Source organism: Haplochromis burtoni, unplaced genomic scaffold (genome assembly GCF_018398535.1).
Source record: "Haplochromis burtoni strain Fernald_Lab_line unplaced genomic scaffold, NCSU_Asbu1 Contig_29, whole genome shotgun sequence".
NCBI classification, from domain to species: Eukaryota; Metazoa; Chordata; class Actinopteri; order Cichliformes; family Cichlidae; genus Haplochromis; species Haplochromis burtoni.
Genome location: NW_024582390.1, coordinates 1,309,280 through 1,331,281, shown reverse-complemented (window position 1 = coordinate 1,331,281; position 22,002 = coordinate 1,309,280). Strand labels below are relative to the sequence as shown.

General features: G+C 42.2%; 1 protein-coding gene across 1 annotated transcript; it reads left to right on the top strand.

Annotated features, from left to right (window-relative positions):
- Positions 1-5,932: 5,932 nt before the first annotated feature.
- On the top strand, positions 5,933-21,955 carry marchf4 (membrane associated ring-CH-type finger 4). The gene is made up of 4 exons (XM_005918286.3): positions 5,933-7,531; positions 13,530-13,685; positions 14,664-14,856; positions 16,659-21,955. Exons 1-4 carry the CDS (start codon positions 7,100-7,102, stop codon positions 17,078-17,080), a joined length of 1,203 nt encoding a protein of 400 aa, XP_005918348.1. The 5' UTR covers positions 5,933-7,099; the 3' UTR covers positions 17,081-21,955.
- The last annotated feature ends 47 nt before the right edge of the window (positions 21,956-22,002 follow it).

Sequence of the window (22,002 nt, the reverse complement as noted above, 5' to 3'; positions counted from 1 at the left end):
ATGGCCGAAAGTTTAGACGTATAAAATGATTTCTTCTCCAGCCAGTGGAGGAGCAGTCATTCACAATCTTACCTTCATATAGCAACTACATTTCTACATATTTATTTTTAAAATACCCATCCACCCACTTTCTGGCTTTTTGTTTGTTTGTTTCTCCACACATTGTGTTATAACCAAGGACATTAGAAGGACTTAAATGCAGTATGGTGGATAAATAAGTTAAACAGGTTTAATGTCAATGGTGAGGTCACATCTATTCAGACTTTGATTATTTTCCAAGGAGTTCCAGGGTCAAGTAAGAAGGTAAGCCCACATATTTCTTTTCCACAGAATACTCTCCACAAACATCTCCAAATTTTTAAAACTATGGATTCTCGACAGAAGAGGGATTAATGAGTTCAAGAACAGCAGAACATGTGAACAAAGGAGATGAACCACACTAGAACAGTTCATGCAACAATCTGGGATCAACCGGAGCACTTCTTCAGCTTTAAATAGCAGATGATGATGAACAGGCGAGGAAGAAGGTGCATGAGCCCAGAGGGCAAAGACCCCAGGAGTAATCCTACCCCTGAAACACAAAGTCAGGGTTAACTCATTCACACACACTGACAGAGGAGAGACAGGGAGAGTTAAGAATGAGGAAAAGAGAAAATGTTTCATTTTTGAGACTTACTCTACTTAGATTTCAAGACAGGTCAAATTAAAATATACCAAGGGGCATTAAAACACAACAATGTAGCATTTTCATGGATATCAAAATAATTGCAGCATTCGTTGTGGCAGTCAGGACGCTGATTGCCTGATCCCTTCATGGCTGTCAGGTTCAATGGTTTAGGGTCTGGTGTTGGACTACCAATCACACCAAGTAGACAAGGAAACCTTGCCTTGCAGGACTACTCACATGAAGTGAACACCTAAATCCTTTTTCCCATTACTCTTAATTGTTTTGCCATATTTATGTACAAAATTGCATTGGTACTTGTACTTGAATTATTAGAGTCTTTTGGCAATGTCTGTGCACACAAAATGGGTTTATTTAATCAGCCAGTATTCAGACATTTTTTGATATGTGTGTCGTGTCCCAAATTACAGATCCTGATTCGATTTCATGCAGAGAATGACCAGTCAAATTTTCAGGCTTTGATCTTTAATCGCTTTTGGTGTATTCATGTTCAGAAAATACCTCAATATGAAAGAACATGCTGGAAGTGCCTGATGGAGTATTTTGATATATTAGCAATCATTGTATATGTTATAACATTTTTAGGCAAATCAAGTAGAAGCACAACAGTAATTTGACATAGAATTACCCATTTGTTTTATTCCAAGCGTGGTTCAGCTTGCACCAGCGTCCGTCAGTTCATCATCTTCCTTTAAGGCATTTTTTCTTCTGATTGGTTACCTCTAACAAACCAAAAAGGGTTTCATTTAGTAACGTTGCCTATATTTTATATATGACACTGCACAGAATCTGTGTGACAAAATATTGTAAAGAGCATAATAAGTCCACTTTAAAGATTTAAAGAAGCTTTGTCTGAGTCTCAAGTGCTGGGTCACAGGTATACAGATACATGTGTACAAATATGAGTTTTTTCCCCAGAAAAAACATCAGAAAAAAAATTCTGAGTTCTCCCAACAAAATTCAGCACCAGAATTTTGTAGCTATAACATTTCCTGGTAAAAGGTAGAATGGATCCCAGTGAATAGCAGCAAATTCAGCAAGCCAACACATCATACTGTCTGTTCAAAAAAACAAAACAAAAAAAAAACAGCTGAAGATGAAAAGAGGATAACTCCTGCAACAGGATAATAACCCCAAACACATCTAAAATTCTACAATGGAGTGCTTCAAAAGGGCCAAGCCATGGCCATCACAGTCCTCCAGCTGAAACACCATCAAAAAATTCACCTCAGAAGTGTAGTTCATGCAAGACAGCCCTAAAATCTACAGAGCTCGAAGAATTTTGAGGGAAGAATGGGTGGAAAAAAACCCCCACACATGAACTAAAAGCCTCTTAGCTGACTACGAGCTGCATTTACAAGCATATGGTACTTGTCAGACGGGGTGTCACAAAGCACTGGCCATGCACGCTCCCCAAAGTTTTGTTTTTGGCTCTTTTTCTTCATGGTTATGTTTGAAACTGTTAAAAAAAAAAAAGAGAGAGAGAAAAAAGTTTTATTTCAAGTACTGAAGAAATTTCTTATTTAACTTCATGTCTTTTGAAGATAATGTCAGCCTCTTCTTCCTTAGCTATGTTTGATCAGCGCTTTAAAGTTTGTCTCAACTTACCTGCTGCTCTCTGGCAGGTAGCTCCATGCCCTCCTGGGTTTTAAATGCACCTTAGAACACACATGCATCAACACTACAATGAGCGGGTGGAGGGAGGTTTGGAGTCTTCTCTCACCCCCGTTCTCTGCGGCCTGCTGGAGCGGGGGGGCTAGGAGGAGGAGTTGGCCGTCCGACTGCGGTCTGGAGTGTGGGGCCTCCCTGCTGCTGCGGAGTCGGGGCGGTCTGCCTCTCCCCACCGCAGGGAAAAGGGTAACACCACCTGGGTCTGGGTGCAGTTCCCCCCTCCAGGGGCAAGGGTACCTAGACCCGGTTGTAGAGTACGCTTGGGGAGTGTGATCGTGTGTACAGCGTCTCTTTATGTCTGTCTCCACGTTGGTTGAGTGTGGAGTAAGTGCATATGAGAGCATGAGGGTGGGAATGGATGTTTGTATCTGTGTGTGCCTGTATGTCTGTGTCTATATGTCAGGTTGGGTATCAGGCGCCACCTCTCTGGGGACATCTCAGGCCCTCCAAGGTTTGGAGGCCTATCTCCCCCTACCACCACTTCCCCTGCCAGTGGCGGACTCCCTCAGACATCGGTGCGTTGGTGGTTCTTTGTGTCCGGGGATGGGCGTCCAGGTACACACCGGCTCACTCCTTGGCGGCCGCTTATCGGGGCCTGGAGCCTGGGGCTCGCTCGGGCCACTTCGGAGGTGGGGTGCCCCCGGCCTCTCGGCCTGGGGCTCGGTCACTCAGGCGCGCTGGCTGCCGGCGGAGCTCACGGGCGCGTCACTGCAACTCCCCCTGGCTTCTGCTCCGCGGCTGCTGAGTGAGCCCTCATCTGGGACTCTCCTCAGCTCTTTCTGGGACAGTGGCGCGGCTGCCCCTCTGTTGGTCTTCCTTGGTCTCTTGTGTTCTGGGGGCCTCTGGATGTCTGGAGTTTTGATCTCCTCCATACCTGCTTCATGCCCTGGAGGACGGGGCTGTGGCCCCCCCACACCCTCTAGCAGATCATTACATGAAGGAACCTTTTAAAAAAACAAGCGCGTCCATGCTCACAGGTGTACACACGGGTGATCACACCCACAAACTACACCCTTTTTGGCTCCTACCTCAAAGCACACTGTGTTGTGTTGATCTTATGTGCTGCACAATAATGTTTAATATTTAGTATTTACTGTCATATTCCCATATATCATTGTGATGTTGTTTATTCTATTACTCTTGTTCTCTTCTGCTTGTTTTCTTTTTTCTTTCTCAGCAGGTGATCCAGGTGATCGATATATGCATTTTTTTTCTCTGCTACTTCTGTTGGTTTTTGTTTTTGCCCTTCTCCCCCGTCCCTCTTCTCAGCTGTTTCTCTTTCCCTCTTTCTTTCTCCCCTTCTTTCCCCCAGTCAAGTCTGTCCCGTATTCAGCAAGTGAAAATAAAATAAACAATAAAAGGTGAATCAAATGGACCATTACGGCAAGGCTGGGATGGTCAATTTGGTAAAGTAAATCCGTTGGGCATCTTTCTTTGCCTTTAGACAACAATTCTGATGGCAAAAGAGCCAAACGGGACAGGCAAAAAAAAAAAGTTTGTCTCAAAAGTTTAACCATTAACTAAGGGATATCTCCTACATCAGTGAAAGTCAGCTCTTCGCTATCTATAAGACAAAAACTGACTCCCAAACCAGATGTGATGCCACAAATCCTGCCTGGAGGTGTCGAGCTCAGGGGAAACCTTTCAGCAGAGGTGTAAAACTGAATTGTTCCCAGAGGATCAAACATACAAACATTTTTTTTTCCAAGTAAAGTGGGACTTTTAAGAAAAGGCCTAAATACTTACTCCACCTCTGCTGTTATATAATCTTAGTTTGTGTCTGCTGTTTTTCTCAAAAAGTCCAAAATGACGGTTGGCTTATTTTCAACAGCACTTTAATCAGGCACTACTTTGCACCTGAGATGCGATGTAAGAGCAATCACTGGCAATTATCTGCCAGAATAGAAAAGCAGCAGGAGTGAGAGGTGCCAGTTTAATGTGTCAGTTTACTGTTGGCAATCCATTAAATGCTCACCCCATGGCCACCAGCTTGACCACAGTCATACAAATTCTGACAACCCCCCCTAAAAAACACATTTCAGTTGGCTGACAGGGTCCAGTCACAGGTGTGTTCATTTCAATTGTTCAATCAAGCTGCACAGCTGCCCTGACAAGCCGGATAATTGCTCACCCTTTGTCTACCCAGCTTCCCTGGAGTTGTTCTCTTTTGTCAAAAAAAATTAACCAAGGCAATTTTCTGAAGTAGCAACTTTAAAATACTTTGAGTATTTTTGATGCTATTTCTACTCCACCGCATTACAGCTAAACGTATTATACTTTTTATTCTGCTGCATTTGTTGGTAGTTAGTGACTGCTTTTTCTTAGATTTAAATTACTACCCAGTAGAATAAAAAGTATAAAGGTCCGAAGGAGCTGCATTAAAGAAAGTAATGAGAGAGGAACTTTGTATGTGAGGGTGGTGCAGGACATCTAACAGCGAGATAGTGGTGAGGTGTGTGGTAGGAGTGAGGAAAAGGAGAGCCTGGAGAGGTGGAGGTATGCACTGAAGTGATGAGGAAGTAGAAGCAAGACTGATGAATGGCTTGGATGTGGTGCCAGTGCCAAAAAGACGTGTCGGAGCTGAAGATGTTAAATTTTCATTGGGAGTGACCAAGATAGACAGAATTAGAAGTGAGTTTATCAGAGGGACAGGTCAGGTCGAGCGGTTTGAAGGCAAAGTTAGAGGGAGAAAATGTTGAGATGGCTTGGACATGTGCAGGGTAGGGAAAGTTGATATTAGAAAAAGATGCCAGAAAGGAGGAGAAGAGGAAGAGCACAGCAGAGAATCATGGATGTAGGAGGACACGCAGAGGGTTTGTGTGACAGAGGAAGGTGGGATAGGCCCTATCCCATCTTACATCTCCCACCGCTTACATCTCACCCTATCTGATAGGGTGAGATGTAAGCAGACGATCAGCTGATCTCCCTAAAGGGAGCAGCTTAAAGAAGAAGAAAAAGAAACTACCCAGTAGTATAGTGTAATTCGAATGTGTCATCTTTAATGTCAAACTACCAGGAAAATCTTTGGCTCACTCTGAATAACATCTGTATGTTATTTTGTTTAATTATTACAAATATTAATAAATCATCGTGTGCTCTGGGATTTGTGATGGAAGTGGTTGATGGATTGGGGGTTTTTTTTCTCCACTTGGGAACCAAATGAATAATTGATTATTTTTTTTAAAGAAAACAGATTAAGACCGTCGTGCTACTTTTTCTTAAGATTCTCATTATAATTTGTCTTTCACAACTTGGTTTGAACATTTGTTTTATGCATCTTTTTATTGCTATACTGCTTAAAATCAGACGCATTTTTAAATTTGTCATCTAACCCTGCACCTCCCCCTTTTCCTTTTTCATACTTGATGATTTGCAATATTGTATCCTCTTTCACCCTATTTATCCATGCCACACAACTACACCATTTACCTGAGATATTACTAATCATTTCTGCTAAATTATTTGTGCTGTGTGATATTTCTGCTAAATTTGCGCTGTGTGATAACTGGATTCTTTTAATAATTAAAGGGAATCCACAACTTTAGTTTCGCCTCTTTTTGCCAGGTGTAAAGGCAGAAAACACCTACCCCCTTAAAATAAGATAAAACAAACACCGGTGTCACCTTTAACTTAACGTCTCCTTGTATCCCTGAAACAAATAAGGAAGCATATTTGTCTCCGTCCACAGTTGTAGTAATGAGTTGGCTGCTTGCATCACTGTGCGGTGGTGACGTGTGGCGTCTGGGAGCTGTCCCAGGAATCATGGTGCTGAAGCTGCAGCACCAGTTCAGCAGCCAATGATCACAGGAGAATCCGGGGCTACGGATGCTTTCACCCGGAGCAGGACAGTCCGACCATCGCGTTGGATTTAAACGGACGGATTTAAACCCTCCTGCTTGCTTGGAAATTCGATAATTAGGGATGTAAACCTCACTGAGACTTGCCAGCGACCTGCAGTCTGGCTGAAAATCTATGGGGGGAAAAAAAATCCCGAAACTGTGAGTCGTGTAGAAATCGGTGTAGCTCGCCAGGTAAGACAGATTTTTTCGCTTCCCTAACATGGCACGCCATCGATCGACTTAACGTGGTGTGAAAAGCTTACAGGACGTCGACAGCTCCACCGGTTTTAAAGCGTGGCTTTCGTTGTTGTGGCTGGATTTTATTTTTAATTTCTAATTTTAAGATTGAGCGCTGACATTTTGTTCTCTATCTCAGTTCTTTGAACCAAAGGCAGATTTAAATCTTGGTCTCTGCACACGTCGCGAATCCGGAGGGAGAAGCCCGTCGAGATAGTTTATGTTGTAGAGAACAGGCAGACTATTAAGGCCATGAAATGACAGTGGACACTGAGTGAGCGGGCCATAACCTTATTACTTGAATGCATATTCCTATCAGTCTCATATTTGACTTTCCTCTAATAGCCGTTTCATTCATTGAACTTAGGCTAATGGCTTCAGACACTTGTTTGCATAGGAGGGATTATTTTGCATTTTATATCCACACCCTCGTGGGAAGACAATAAAAAGCACCCAACCTAAATAAAGTGGATTTAAAAAGAAAAGAAAAAATCTTAAAAGGCTGCTTTGAAACCAAACAAGCGCTGGAAGACGCACCTCAGCCCCCACTATCCCATCCCACCACATATGAAGAAGTGTTTGCTTATGACGGGGACGCATAGAGTACATACTGTTTTCTTCCAGCACCTTTGGATGGTACTGTGAGTTTCTGGCCGGAGACAGCCTGATGCTGCGCAGACAGGGCATGCTGAAGAGCCGCTGTTGCGTCCTGCTTGGTGACCTGAGGGTGCTCCTGCTCGGGCCACCGGCGCCGCCGACACCGCTTCCTCCGCTGACCCCCATGAGCGGCCAGGCTTCGGAAAGCCATGAAACAAGCGTCACCGTCCCCGAGAACAACAACACGTTAACGCGGAGCCACCAGCACCCCGGGGACCGAACTGCCCAGCCTGCTGCGGGAGCCACCGAGCCACCGGGTGCAGAGCGGCCGGTGGCGGGCTGGGTCGATGCTGCAGAGCTGTCGGCGGCCCTGCGCGGCTGCAGCAGCTCCTCCGATGACTGCTCAAAGGGCAAACTGGAGGAGAGGTTCTCTCTCACAAGCTACACGGAAAGTGGCTTCAGGACGCCTGTGTGCAGGATCTGCTTCCAGGGACCAGAGCATGTAAGTGAAGGAAAAATGTCCTCCTGCATGTTTAAATTAGATTAATGCCATGCAATGTCAGCCTCATCCATCAATTAATAATAACTCACCCACACCTGCTCTCCTGGGGGTTTGTAACACAATGCAATCTGGTGCTGCTGCTCTCGGAGGAGCATAGGTTAACTGTAGCAACAAGTCCTTCCGCCGAGTGGCCGGATCAGGTGTTGGAAATGTTGCACATTTTGCAGACTTTTCATTAGATGAGGATGCACTGCTCAGGTTTTATTTATACAGTGAAGAAGAAAAACACTAGTAGTGTCTTGTTAGGGCAGCCAGCAGTGTTGGTGGTCTACAACTCAGCATGAGTCGCATTACAGTAACTCATCAGTTGCAGTTTGGCTGGTGCAGCACAATTGAGCCTTGTTCTAGCTACAAGATTTTCCTGAAATGTGTTCTTTGGGCTGTTTTTATTGCCAACTTTGTGGTAAAGAGTATAAAAGAGACCTCACATGATTATGCCAATATTTAAGGTTTAATGCTATTAACTATAATTACATGGCACTTAGGTGCTTTTTTGTGTGGAAAATCGAGAATAGTGTAATCTTACTTTCAAAATTATTTAAGGAACAACCCCAATACTGGCAGCTGCAGGGCTAGAGAGCTCTCTGAGCATAGGGCCCCACTGCATCTTGCACTCATCCCATTGCATGGCTTGAAAAGACAGCTAAAGCTAGCAGTGGGAGGATAATGAAAGACCTTGTCCCAGTGGCTGACAAGTGTGGAGGATATGCAGGGATGCCGTAACAACTCATTATAGCCAAACACTGAATTCACATCGAGGCATTATATGCATGGAAAATAAAAAAATAAATAAAAAATACCTCTCAGTCTGCCTCTCACGCACACCACCTGGAAACGGCAACATAATAATAACGTGCACAAAGCAGATGGAAGAGAGCCTTCAAGTTAATCACACCGCTTGCCTCCGCCTTTGGGGCCATATTGATGATAATGTCACAGTACATCAATCAGAAGAGGAAAATGTGAAAAGATGGCCACGAAGAAATAACATTAAATTATATCAGAGAGGCAGACACTTAGCAATTTGCAGGCACATTAGTTACACTGTTTGACAGAGCTTTTGAGAGCACGTTGACAAATATGTCACACCTCGCCTGTTGGTAGTGGAGGTAGAGAGGTTATAAAAAAAAAATCAAGAAGCAAGATAACCGAGGTGTAGAACATCATTTTTTTATCCGACAGTCTGCACTCACAGTTGCTTTTCCTTTAAGCGGAAGATTTACTGCATCATTTCATGGTCATTGCACAGTGTATAGCCTATGATCTTTCTGTATTTCATCAACTAATTACTCCAAGAGCAATTTTGTGCATCATTCCACCTCTGAGCTCAGACTTTGTAATTATTACTGACATGGGGTCTAGTTATGAGATTGGAAGACAAGGCTTCATCCTTGGGTTTTTTTTTCTTTTTTCTCCCCAAACTCCATGGATAGTCAGCACATGCTGCACTGCATACAAAGCACTGCCTTGAAAATTTGCAGTATTTCCCATGGCCTCCTCCAACACATCTCATTAATGCTTCCTTGAGACATTGCAGCAAGTCAATAGCACTTGATTTCATGCTGTCTTATCATTATGCAAGTTTTTATCTTTTGCCAGCTTTCCTTTTCTTGTTGTCTGAGTTGTTGGCTTGGGTGAAGTCCAGATATGGATCTGCTGAGGTGTAAATGGGTACAAGGAGAATGAGGCTCCATTTAAAAAAAGAGGGATGAGTGGACTTTCTGTGTATCGCTCTGTGATACAGGCAGTGGGGACATTAGTTATCCTCTATTCTTCCTTAGCCTTCAGGATGTCACATAGACCAAAGCAGCCAGTATCTGATCTGACAACCCACCTCCAAAACACTTCCACCCCCAAGGCTGAGATAGGCAAGACAGAGTAAAGAAGGGAGTGAAAGACATCGCTTTCCTCAAGCATCCCACTAGAAAAGAGTCTTGAGTGCCTAGGAGAGGCAGCCATTGAAAAATGATTGCACTGTGATTTAATATGACACCAAACAATGTAATAAGTCCATGTAATCGGATACCTGTCAGAGTTATAAGTGCCGTTTTCCTTGAGGTGAGATTCACAACCAGAAGTGCTTCTGGTTTTAAGGATTTCACATTTTCCTTTTAAATTCAGGGAGTTCTATAGGGAATTTCCAAAAATGTGGATTTTAAGAGGTACTGGTGATTGTAATGGTAACTTTTCAGGTATGCCATGAGACAATGCCTTTTAAAAAAAATCTCTCTGATATCACCTCCTCTCTGCAGAAACAAGAAACACTGAACACATAGTCTCGATAGCACAATTTACAGACTGTGGACTGTTTTGTAGAGTTGTTTTTCCTCTCTTGAATTTTATGGCCAGTTTGGTAAGGAAGAACCAAAGAATAACTCTTTCAGCTGACATATAAATTTATATATCAGCCTATTTTATCAGAATTGACTGGAAAATATAATCCACTCTGTAAGACACATACTGCGAACAATATAATGAAAAACGAAGCCAATATCAGATGAAACTGCATGAATTCATGTCTTTCACCTCTGCACCTCAGGTTATTCATCTTTTTCTTCTTCTTTTTTTCTAAACAGCTAACTTGAGACATACATACTGTATTTCAGCCCACTATGGCTTCCTTTTAGCTAAAGGTCACTGAGAAGCTTTACAGAGCGCTCTCGGTAGCTTGCTTTATTCAGGCTCCTGCTTTCAGACTTAATCTCGACCTCGTCACTCAAAGAATGTGCAGTTTTCGGGTCATAGATTTTCCCAGGATACATTCGTGTTATGCACATACTTCAAAAAAGAAGTTTATTGGTTTTTTTAAGTAATGCAAAGGAAAAATTGTGGAATATTTTCCACGTACGAAGGTTACCGAAGTGCTCTTTGAGGCAATCCTCCTACTGTTGTCTTCACGTCAGTTGGATGTTGAAACTGTGCGGGTGCCTGTTGCTTGGGTAGAAATGTGTGTTTGCTTTTTCTCCTGAGCACAGATAATGCACTTGCAGAGTGTGTTGTGTCTGAGGCACAACAAGAAGCCTCCAGGGGTCACGTCAGCATCATTCGTTCTGTATGACCCCACAGTGCTGAAGTTTGCTCTGTTCCATCATATGTTGCTTGCCCGTTCGTTGGAAATGGGATATAAACAAGCTGCCAAAATGCTAGATTTTATTTATTCATTTATTTTTTTGGCATTGCTAAAGTCTGTTTTCAGAGGCTGTAAATTCATGAACATAAATTAGAAACCCTAGTTTCTCTTTTTACTCAATTACCTTTTAAAGAGTTATTAACCGCCACTGTAGGCCCGATGGTTCCCATAAAATCAGCACTCAGTGGAACATCCCTCTGCATATATTTTACGATCAGTCATCATAACTAAATAAACTTAAATATTATTGGTCTTCTGCCTCATTTTTCACTTATTGCTCTTATTTTCCTTGTAATTGGTTTAATATGGTTACATTTATAGATGAAAATTTTTCCCGGCAGTTTTGCAGGTTCTTAAAGAAGAAAAGCCCGTGGACTGATTGTTATTGGGCATCATTGTACAAATCCTCCTTCATTCTGCTTCTGTGCGAGCCAGATTATCATAGCACAGCTTTTCCTTGCTCAGAGTTAATGGAGTTCACTTGCATTGATTCGAGACCCTTAAGAAAATGTGAATAGCCACCTCTAATTTATTTTTATGCCATTATATACATTGCGAGGGAATCCAATTTTCTAAGGAGAAAATGACTTGTTGGGAGGTGTTTTGGGAAAATGCAGCACAGAGATGTGAAATAACACAGCCATATCTTTTTAATATGTTGCTCCATTGTGTTGGGCTTTTTTCACTCATTATTGCTGTTTGATCAACAAAAGGACATTTAGTTATCACTTTCTCCATGCGTGGGCTTTGGTGCCACGTTTGTTATCGGTCTCTCTTGCGCTCCCTCCAGCCTCGGTTGTATTGGAGTGATCTAGGTTTCGGCTCTTGGCTGCCATCAGGCCAGTCACAGTGAGTGGCCCGAGTCCCTCTGGACACGACAGAAGTGTTCTGGTCCTCCTGCCAATACACTCCCACCCTGGCCATCTGTAGATGGGCCTTTTCTCCCCTAACTCCCTGCTTTTTCCTCTCTTCTCTTCAACCAGGGTGCTGCTCCGTCTGTCAGAGGTGTCAGCTAAATAACAACGTGGAGAAATAATTTGGAAACTTGCTGCATTTTTTACTCTGTTCACTGCTTCGTACAATTTTTGCACTCAGGGTAGACATGGAGAGAAAATACTGAATTAAAAATACCTTAGAAATGCAGTGGCTCAGTTCAGAGAGGAAGGGAGGGGTGTTGGGGATTTCTTTCAGCAGACGGCCGGCTAATTTCTTTTTGTTCATTCACTACAGGCTCTTTGTTCATTCTCATTAAGATTAAAATATCTGTACAAGAAGGTCTTGCTATGAATTTTATAGAGCCAAGTTTCTTAAGTGCAGGTCAGAACCTTAAAAAGGTGGCATGCCTACATCTTATGGGTCATCATCAATATCCAATATGACAAGATTAGTAATATATTTTAATGAGCTCAGAGCCTGGGGTGAGAGATTAGAAAACTCATCTGTTCCTCAGGCTAAATACGGCTTAAGAGGAATGTCTAGTGAAGAATATAGCTGAGCACATCTTGGTACAAAATGGGAAAAAAAACCCTGAGAGGTGTCAAATTTAGTGAACTTCATGGTTTCGCTGCATTTTAAGTATTTACGAGCCTTCTATATGACAGAGAGAGGGGAAGAAAAAAAAAAGTAAATGCTCTGGTTTTCTGAAATCTTGTCACATCCAGCTGGATTGAAAACATGATGGAAACGGCTAAAAATAAGGCAGCTTGATCTCTGCTCCCTCACCTGACACCAGTGATGTTTTCATGTGGTTCACACGTCTGACCACCGAGCAGCCGTTCAGGGAGCGAAGGCAGACCTTTACTTCAGCTGCTTTAAGGTGGTAAAGTGAAGGTCATTTTTAAAAAAGGATATAAGAGCCACCTCTTTAAGATATAGTTCAGTGCCACCTAGAGTTTGATAAACCCGCAACACAAACATTTATTCGGCTGTCCGGTCACATTAATCATACAGTATGTGGCTGTCATCGTGCTGACAGAAGGGATTTGAAATGCCCTTTAACAACCTCAGTGACTAACAGTGCCTTCAAAAATGTCACTTTATGATGGACAGGATGTCAAGAAACCATCCTCTGATAACTAGACCAGATACTGGATCTAGCTCTGAACTGCTATGTGAATTGTAGAGAAATGTAGGTCGACCAGAACGAGTATTTTGAGCTTCTTTTGCATTTCTGTAAGTATAAAATAGTTAATGTCTATAGCAGCTCTACTGATGTCAAGAGCTGTGGTTTGTCTGCTCCCTTTGTGCTGTATGCTGCAGCTTTGTTAGGGTTTGCTCTTTCACAGGTGCTTCGGTGACTAATCCTCCACTTTCAGCGGTACTAGTAATCAAGCATTTTGCCTGTCAACTAGGTGTAAGGCAAAGCTTTCATTTCACACCTGATCTGTTGTTCTGCTGTAACAGGCATGCAAAGTGCTCTGCGTGTGTGTGTGTGTGTGTGTGTGTGTGCCTAGCAGTGCACAAGAGCGCTCAGAAAATCAATAAGCCAACACAAAGAAGTGCAAGAAATATAAACACAGTGTAACGCACTTATTATTGTATGTAAAGGGGTTACGTCAAGAGGTAAATAAGATGGAGAGAAAGGGTCCGTCAGCTGGTATTTTTTCTGAATCATAAATCACTTGTTAGAGTGTACTCAACGAAGATAGTATAAGGCCATAAAATGGTCATCTAAACAATGTTAACCAGCCCATTAAATCAAGTTATATTCAAACCAGAGCAGAACATTTATGCATTTACTTTGGCTGAATTATGAGAAGCTCTTGTCATGGTTAGCAGGGACTAACTTATTCTGCCTGTTTCCTGCAGGGGGAGCTCCTGAGCCCATGCCGGTGCAGCGGGTCAGTGCGCTGCACTCACCAGCCCTGCCTCATCAAATGGATCAGTGAGAGAGGCTCCTGGGCCTGTGAACTCTGCTACTACAAATATCAGGTCATTGCCATCAGCACCAAGAACCCCCTACAGGTGAGCTGTGGGTGTTAAGTTCACCAATTCAGAAATATCACTGTGTATTTACAGCTCGGAAATTATGACCAAGTTGTTTGTTTTTTGGTGATAATGGCAGTCTAACTGAACACTGCAAAATCTCAAATCATAGAACCTTTGTTATGTAATTAGGAGCATGACACCACTTATATGGAGTTACTTGTTTTCACGTCATATTTTGTTTGTTTTGTTTTGTTTTTTATTAAGAAAACACGCATTAACCACAGCTCCAGCTGGTCTCTGATGACCAGCCAGTATATTTCTAGTACCAGTCCCAAGGCTAGATAAAGGGTTGGGGAGGGTTGCATCAGGAAGGGCATCTTTGCCAAATCAGACATGCAGCTCATCAATAAGATTGGTTGAGATCCAGGTTAACGACCGCCACCGGTGCTGTTGAACAGCAGGGTGCGGGTGGAAACTGTGCCATTGTTGCAGGAGGTTGGGGAGGGAGAAATGAGGAAGGAAGGCAGTCATGTTCAGAGGATGTTTGGGGTGGACAAAGGATGTTAAATATGGAGCTGCCAAGCAGGAGGAAAAGAGGGAGGACATGCAGGGGGGGACTGGTGTGACAGAAGAAGATGCTAGGGATAGGGTGTGATGGAGACAGATGATCCGCTGTGGCTACCTCTAAAGAGAGCAACCCAAAGAAGGAGAATCTAAACTGAGAAATTCAGGGTGGAAAAAAAGGAAAGCATCTGAATTAAACAGGCCTTTCCCCTCTGATGTTTAGAACAGAAGGATTGCAGAAGCAGTTTCTTTTTCTGTGATTTGATGGGGTTATGAGAGGCCACAGATTTCTGTTTTCGAGGGTGAGAGCGATGTGTGACTTCGTCTTTTTGTTGAGTTCAGCCTGATTAACTTATAATCTGAATGTTTACATTAATTGGTTTATGATTAGCTTCTCAATTTTCTCCTAAGCTCTACCGCTAATCCTTCTACTTCTTCTGCTTCTTGCAGTGGCAGGCTATCTCTCTGACAGTGATAGAGAAGGTGCAGATAGCAGCAGCTATCTTGGGCTCCCTCTTCCTGATGGCCAGCATCTCTTGGCTGGTGTGGTCGTCTTTTAGCCCGTCAGCCCGCTGGCAGCGTCAAGATCTGCTTTTCCAGATCTGCTACGGCATGTACGGCTTCATGGATGTCGTCTGCATCGGTGAGGCGCTAAGCAGTTGCGATTTATCACTTTTCAAACTGAATGTAATATTTCTACGTCTTCTTTGAATGGGTTTGAGCATTTTACTACTGAAAATTATATTGAGTGTTTTTCACTCTGGTCACATTAATTCATGAGCATTCAACAGGCAAAAGTAAATGTCAAAAGTGCTCAGGAGAGTGGGTAATTATACCTAACAGCTGCCTACAAATAACTGTAAATGCCACGGGCAGTTTCAGTGCAATTAATCCATACCACAAAGTCAGCTGCTTCATATCAATATTTGATTGCATTGTTTGGTCAATCTCTACGATTATTTGTTGTTGTCTTTATCGCTGTTTCTATATTCACAAGGCTGAGATGCTGCACCAAAGCTCACATCATAAATTAAACATGAACGCTGAATGTTCAAAATTCAGCTAAAGTGGCTTTCACTGCATACATTAAAATGCATTTCAGTCTATAATAAAAAGCTACGGAGCCAAATTCAGCCAAACGTTAAAGACCATTATGTGCTGTCATAACACAAGAGGGATTTTGTTCTTCTTTTATATATATATATATATATATATAAGATAGGCGCACCAAAGGATTTCTAACAGTTCCCTGCATTTGTGCGTGGGCGTCCAGATTGAAATGTATAGCATTTAAGCCTGCTGTCCTCCTGTGGCGCTCAGAGGCCCACATGTTTTGGACAACTGTGTGATGGCATCTCGCATTAAGGAGACTCTAAGTGCCACTGCAGTAGACAGCAGGGTGTAAGGAAGAGGTGATTGATTGTCTCCGGTTTGGTGCTGTGGAGGATTGACTGTGGAGTCATTAACGGTGCACTTTACAGAGATTAACTTGTCACCTGGTGGATGTTAAAGAGCAAAGACCTGACTTTCACTTATCCACAAAGTTAGAGAGGGAGAGGATTTTATAAGTAAACTCCAGCTGCTGCAACTGTAGTCATTGGCTTGTTAAACAGCAATATTACATTACTGCTGTAATAAAGTAGTTGGCGAGCAACTAGCAGACTCCTTGAAGATCAATATGTAGTGGTAACACTTAATAATCTCCTACTTTCTCCTTTTTATAAGCAGCATTTAAGCAAGTAATGCCATTAAAATGCATTTAATGTCGTTACAAGGAGATTTAAAAGCATTCAAGTGTTTGAGTGCACAGTATTTTTAATTATTACAATACCTCCTATTTAGATATATTTTATTTAAAATATGTATTCTTTTGTTACTAGAATTAGTTATATAAAATCATCATGTTTAAGTTGTTAACAAATACCTTGAACACTAAAAAAGGACTTTGCATGTAATGTTCCATGATGCAAACTATATTGTAGTGTTAAAAAAACATGGTTATAAGTGCTAAATGTGGACTGATCCATACATGATGAATTTCCCTTTACATGCCTTTAAAATGGAAAACATGCAGTAAAATATTGGGGTCCAAACAACTTTGCTACAGATGGATTTCAATTTTCCAGATGCTGAGTTCAGTGAACATGAATCAATAAGCAATTTTGAACTGAGATAAGCTGCTATCGAACGAGGCTGCAGAACGGATGCATTATTTTTTTTTAACCTAAATCCAAATCCAGTCCCTGCTTTTTCTAAGAAATAAAGATTTGATGTCTGGTTTGTGGCGCAGTACTTTAAAGATGAGTTGTTTTGTTCTGTTACTGCCAAAGCTAATACTTTCTTCACGCTTTACCACAGTGTGTCTACCAGTGTTCTGGGATGTAGTGTATCTCAAGACTGCAGCCCGACTGTGACATTGTCTAACTGGTGCTCTGATCTCCACAGCACTAATTGTCCACGAGGGACCTTCTGTGTTTCGCATCTTCCACCGCTGGCAGGCCGTGAACCAGCAGTGGAAGGTTCTGAACTATGATAAATCGATGGACAGCGACGACCTGAAGGACACTACTGTAGACAGGACTCTATCTCAGCCCACCCAGGGCTACCAGACTGGGATAGGAGTATCCACCTCCACCTCCTCGCTGATGGTGGTGGCCTCCACTGCCGCCGGCTCCACCTCCACGACCGTGGTGACGGCCGCCGGAGGAGTGGGAACACACGTGGACCCCAACAGCGGCAGCGCAGTGCCAGACCAACACTGTCCATACAACATCCTCCACCTGCTCAGCCACCTGAGGCAGCCGGAGGCCCGCAGCCAACCCAGCAATAGCACAAGAGAGCTGGTCATGAGGGTTACTACAGTTTGAAGAGTCAGTTGAGGCCTTATCTCACACGAGGGGGAGAGATTTTTGAACCAGCTGACAGCTGAAGAAAAGATCCTGTCTTAACTGCACTGGATTAATATCAACACAATCTTGTTTGTTTGAAACTGCATCTCTGATGTCCTTACATTGATTGAATAAAAGTCAAAGTTGTTTGATTTGCAGAATCGGTTGGAAAATGGTTATTTTGACAGATACGTTCAAAAATATGTGCTTGAATTGTTAATCTGTAGGGAAACCACGTACTGTGGTTTTTATACTTTTTTCTTAACAGCAGCTATAATTTCTTATTGGCAACCTGTCAAGCATCTCCAAAACGGCAGCAACCAAAAGAAAAAGAAGGTTAACGGGTAGTGTGTTCACAGTGGGTGGGTTTTTTGAGTATGCTGTACACTCTGCAATCATCTTCCACATGTAGGTCTGTATTGCTCATGAGTCAAAATAGGACACCAATCTACCTTGTGATGAGGTGGTTGCCCAGTGAATGCCATTCACATTCAGTGACCTATTGCAACCAGTTGTGGAAACCAGAGGTTAAGCATGCAACACCCTCAAACTCTGTGCACAGTTGTCCACCAGGCTAAATGTGGGTGATTGCACAGGTTTCCTGGTGGACACTTGTGGCAACTTGTCTCCAAACAATTGCAGTTCAGCTCGGACCAACTGCATTTGCAATTATCTGACTATTTGTAGAGGAATTTCTTAGTTTCAGATCTGTGAGATTCTAGCAGGGCTCTGAATATAAGTAGTTAATCTGATTTTCTTTGTAGACAACAACAGATTTGTAATTTTACTTTTTTGTTGTTTTGAGTGTGATTTTTTCCTTTACTAGATAGTACAGTGAAGCAAGGAGCAAGAGTAGAGGAAGACGTGCAGCAAAGGACCTCAGGATAGCCTTGCAGGACATGGTCACTTGCTCAATCTGTAAATTAAACCAACACCACATTTTATGATTTTCACTGATTCGTCACAGTTAGTTGCTGTATTATCACAAAGAGTATGCATGTAATTACCAACCTTTGCATACTGACTCTGTCTTCTTGCCATTTCATCACTTTTTTTTCACTGTCTGGTTGCTCCAAAGAGGCAACTGTCTGTGAGCAGCCACAGACCTGGTCCTCATCTTTGAAGCAAGCTTTTCAAAGGCTCCTACACTGGTTTCCCTACTGTGACTGCAGATTGAATTTAGATTTTATTTAACCAAAGAAAATATTTTGAATGTTCAGATCTGCATCCAAATCTTAAAGTACTCAAATTCAGATATGGAGTAGTTCAAAAGGAATCGGTACATCACTCCATGGTGTCCTTTTCTTCCATACATCACACTAAGATCACATTTAACCAATGAAGAAAAGCAAAAGTTTTGATCTATAGTCTGTTTAGGAACAACACATAGACTGAGACTTCATAACATGCCGCGCAGCAGCTTAGTCAGTGTTTTAAGAATATCATATGTATTCTGCGTGATCTGCAACAGTCATAAAAGTGAGGGAATCACATTTCTAAATCTCATATGCAGGTCTAACCTACTTATGTCATAAACCATCATGTTTGTAACACTACAGAGAGATGCTAGTGTTGAATTTAGACTTCTTCGTCCATGTTGTGTGATCAGAGAGAATATTACAGTAATATTACAGTAGGTGCGATGTGCACATCGCTATGTGGCCTGATGTAAATCACAGGCAAGATATAGTGCAGTAAACAAGTTGCCTAAATCCATTTGTAAACATTTTTTCAGGGTTTTTCCCCCCACTACATCAAAGAAGGCTTGATGGATTTTGGGGCTTTTTTTTTAAGAAAACAAAAACAGCTTTTTTTTCTTAGTAATGTCTTTGATGGGCATTTCGTCTGTCACTTTCAATGTGATTTTTGTTGATTGCAGGAAGGGTATTTTTTGCAGCATAGTTTGCCAGGATGGATAAAATGGGGGCATGTGGCTGAACAATAGAAGAAATCTCTTTTAAAGGAAGTCACCAGCTAGTTTGTTTAATTGCTTCAGCCAGTGTCTGTATTCACAGAAACGCGTTTCTGCTACAAAGCAGTGGTGTCACTTACAGTCCATTAGGCCCACATTCAGGCTCACATTCGGCTCACAAAGCCGGTAATTTCCTCCGTCTCCCGGCTCTCGGATTCTGATGTGCTCTTTGATATTTCTTTCCAGGTCTTGTTTCATGTCCATGAAAGATCAGTTTTTATCTCAGGGGGCAATGCTAAATCATGTTGTAGGAGGGGAGAAACACTGTTAAAAACATCTTCATAGCAGGGGGTGATGGAGGTTGGGAAGGGAACATCCCCCCCCCCACAAGAAAAGACACAAGACCACGAGATACTACACAGTGAAGACGCTGTGCTTTATTGCACAATTTCTGATTTGGATGAAAACAACAATTTTTAAAAAATGGATGCTAATTTTATCCATTAGAAGCAAAACCCGAAAGCAGATCATAGTGTGAAGCATTTCTCAGGAGCTCTGCCTCTGGTGCCTTTCAGCATTTTCCAACATGATTTACATTAAATCACGCCATTAGCTTTAAAGCGCATCAAATAGAAAAGATATTTAAATGATGCTGGTGCTTAATGTCAAGCACTCTGTTCTTGCAAGTCTTTGCAGGGAATCAGTGCCATAATTTAAACCTGCCATATCAATATATATCCCTGTTTGCTTTGATATTTGCATCTTCACAAACTCAACTTTCTGCTTCCTCTTTAGCCTTTCGTATTTTATCAATTAACCTCCACTGTGCTGGATCTGCTGTTTCACCATCCCCTCCTCGTAATTAAATACAGGAGTACAGTATATGCAGAGAATCAGGTAGCGTCGTGATTTTCTGCTGAATTATTTAAGCCGTGAAGCGCTGATATCAATGGGTGGGAGCGGCTGTATAGAAACCACTTGCAAGGAGCTGGGAGGTTGCACAGAGTTCACCGTGATTCTGCTCGTCTCCGTTCTCTTCACACCTTGTCTCTTTGAATTCACAGATGCGCAGACCTAGCTTTGATATGACACAAGGGAAAAAAAACAACCAGATGCATAGGATTTTAAAAAAATATTCTTTAGATATAAAATGATGCTTCATATTTAAATTCATTTCATATATTTGCTTCGGGGTCATCTCACTTACTTTTAATGGATTGTTTACAGTATAAATATCTCTGCTCTTAAGTGCATCTCCTTAAACATGCAAAACACTTGCGAGGTTGCTTCAAGCCCCTTTTCCATTATGGTTCTCGGGTTTCAATAGTCCCTGTATACCCTGCACACTGCTTTCCCAGTACACATAATTGCATTTTGCTATTTGTATGCTACAAATGAGTCCAAACTGAAACTAAGGCTGAACTGCTGAAATCGTGAAAAACTCAATTATGCTGCATCTATCAGATTTTCAATCCAATTTGAAAGCCCCCAGTACTTGTGCTATTTGAGGAGACTTGAAGGTGCGAAATATCAGCAGGGCTGCCGTTCTTCTGGTTGGTGATGATGTTCATTTCCAGAACACTGACCCAGAACTATTTTTGCAGACTGTAAGTGTTTAAAAACATATTCTGGTGCACTTGCAAAGGTTCGGCGTCCTATGAACCTTTTGAAACTGAATAAATTGCATACAGCTAATGTGCTATTCATGCGAGTTGTCTGAAGTCTGAATCACTCGGGAAGAAAGCCCTGCATTCACTGCAACTTCTTCTGATCCTGAAAATGAAAAGAAGCATTTTGAATAGCTGGGTTTTTCTTTTTGTCAGGTGAGATGAAATGATGGGTATTATTGGGAAGCCCTAGAAGCAGCAGCGGTCAGCAACAAATTGCAGGAGAGCAGCTTTCACAGTTCTAGACACATTCTTCTTGTTTTTCAATGCAATGATACGCTTTACACCTGTCCTCCGTCGACTTATTCGTGTTCAGATTTAGAGGCTGGTGGAGGCTGATAAGGCATTCGCTGAGAGATTTTCAGAAAAAAAACTCAGACATATAGTCAATTTATAGTTATAGTTCAGAGCACACTTGCACACAAAGGAAGAAACTCCAAACAGGAAACCAAGAGCTGAGAGTCACACCGAGGATAGTTACTGTGAAATGTCAGAAATACTACTCCAGGGCCATGCACTTTAACTATGTTAAAAAACACACACACATAAAAAGATTATTGCTTTATCTTCAATCTTCCATTATGTTTAAATAGACTTTTACAAGAGTGGAACCAATTGAAAAGATGAAAGCCGTTCTGTACTTTACTTGTCAGAAATCATCATCTTGCAATAGGAAAGATTAGCAGTGACATGCGTTCCCCTCTCGGCGGCTAATGGGCAGACTGCTTCTGACGACTTGTAGAGCCTTTTACTGAACATCCAGTGTGATGTTTTTACCAAAGTGGCAAAATATGATTTATGGACAGAGATTTGAACCTTCAGCATTGACGTGTGTGACGCAATCAGCGCTGTCGGCTGTAACACATGTTGTGATCACGCTACACAGTTTCTGAACTCACTAGTGCTGATGACTCAGGATGTAATCCCTTCCACAGAACAACTGCTTTCTCCTTATAGAATCTCACTAGACTTTAAGAGTTAAATGACATATCCATAGCTTTAATATAGTAGACTTTGCAGTCTCTGAATGGCATTGCTGGGATTTTTAAAATATTAAAGGCATAATTTATTCAAGCTCAACACTTAACCACAAGAAGTTTGATAACTTGAAGCTTAAATGAAGTTAAAAAGCACAAATACAGCACACATAATATCCACACCAAAAACCACTGTTGTCTTTTAAGTTAAAAGAAAAGACACTTCACCCGTTGCCTACTGGTGGTGGTCAGAGGGCCCGGTGGCGCCAGTGTCCGGCAGCCTCGCCTCTGTCAGTGCGCCCCAGGGTGGCTGTGGCTACAATGTAGCTTGCCATCACCAGTGTG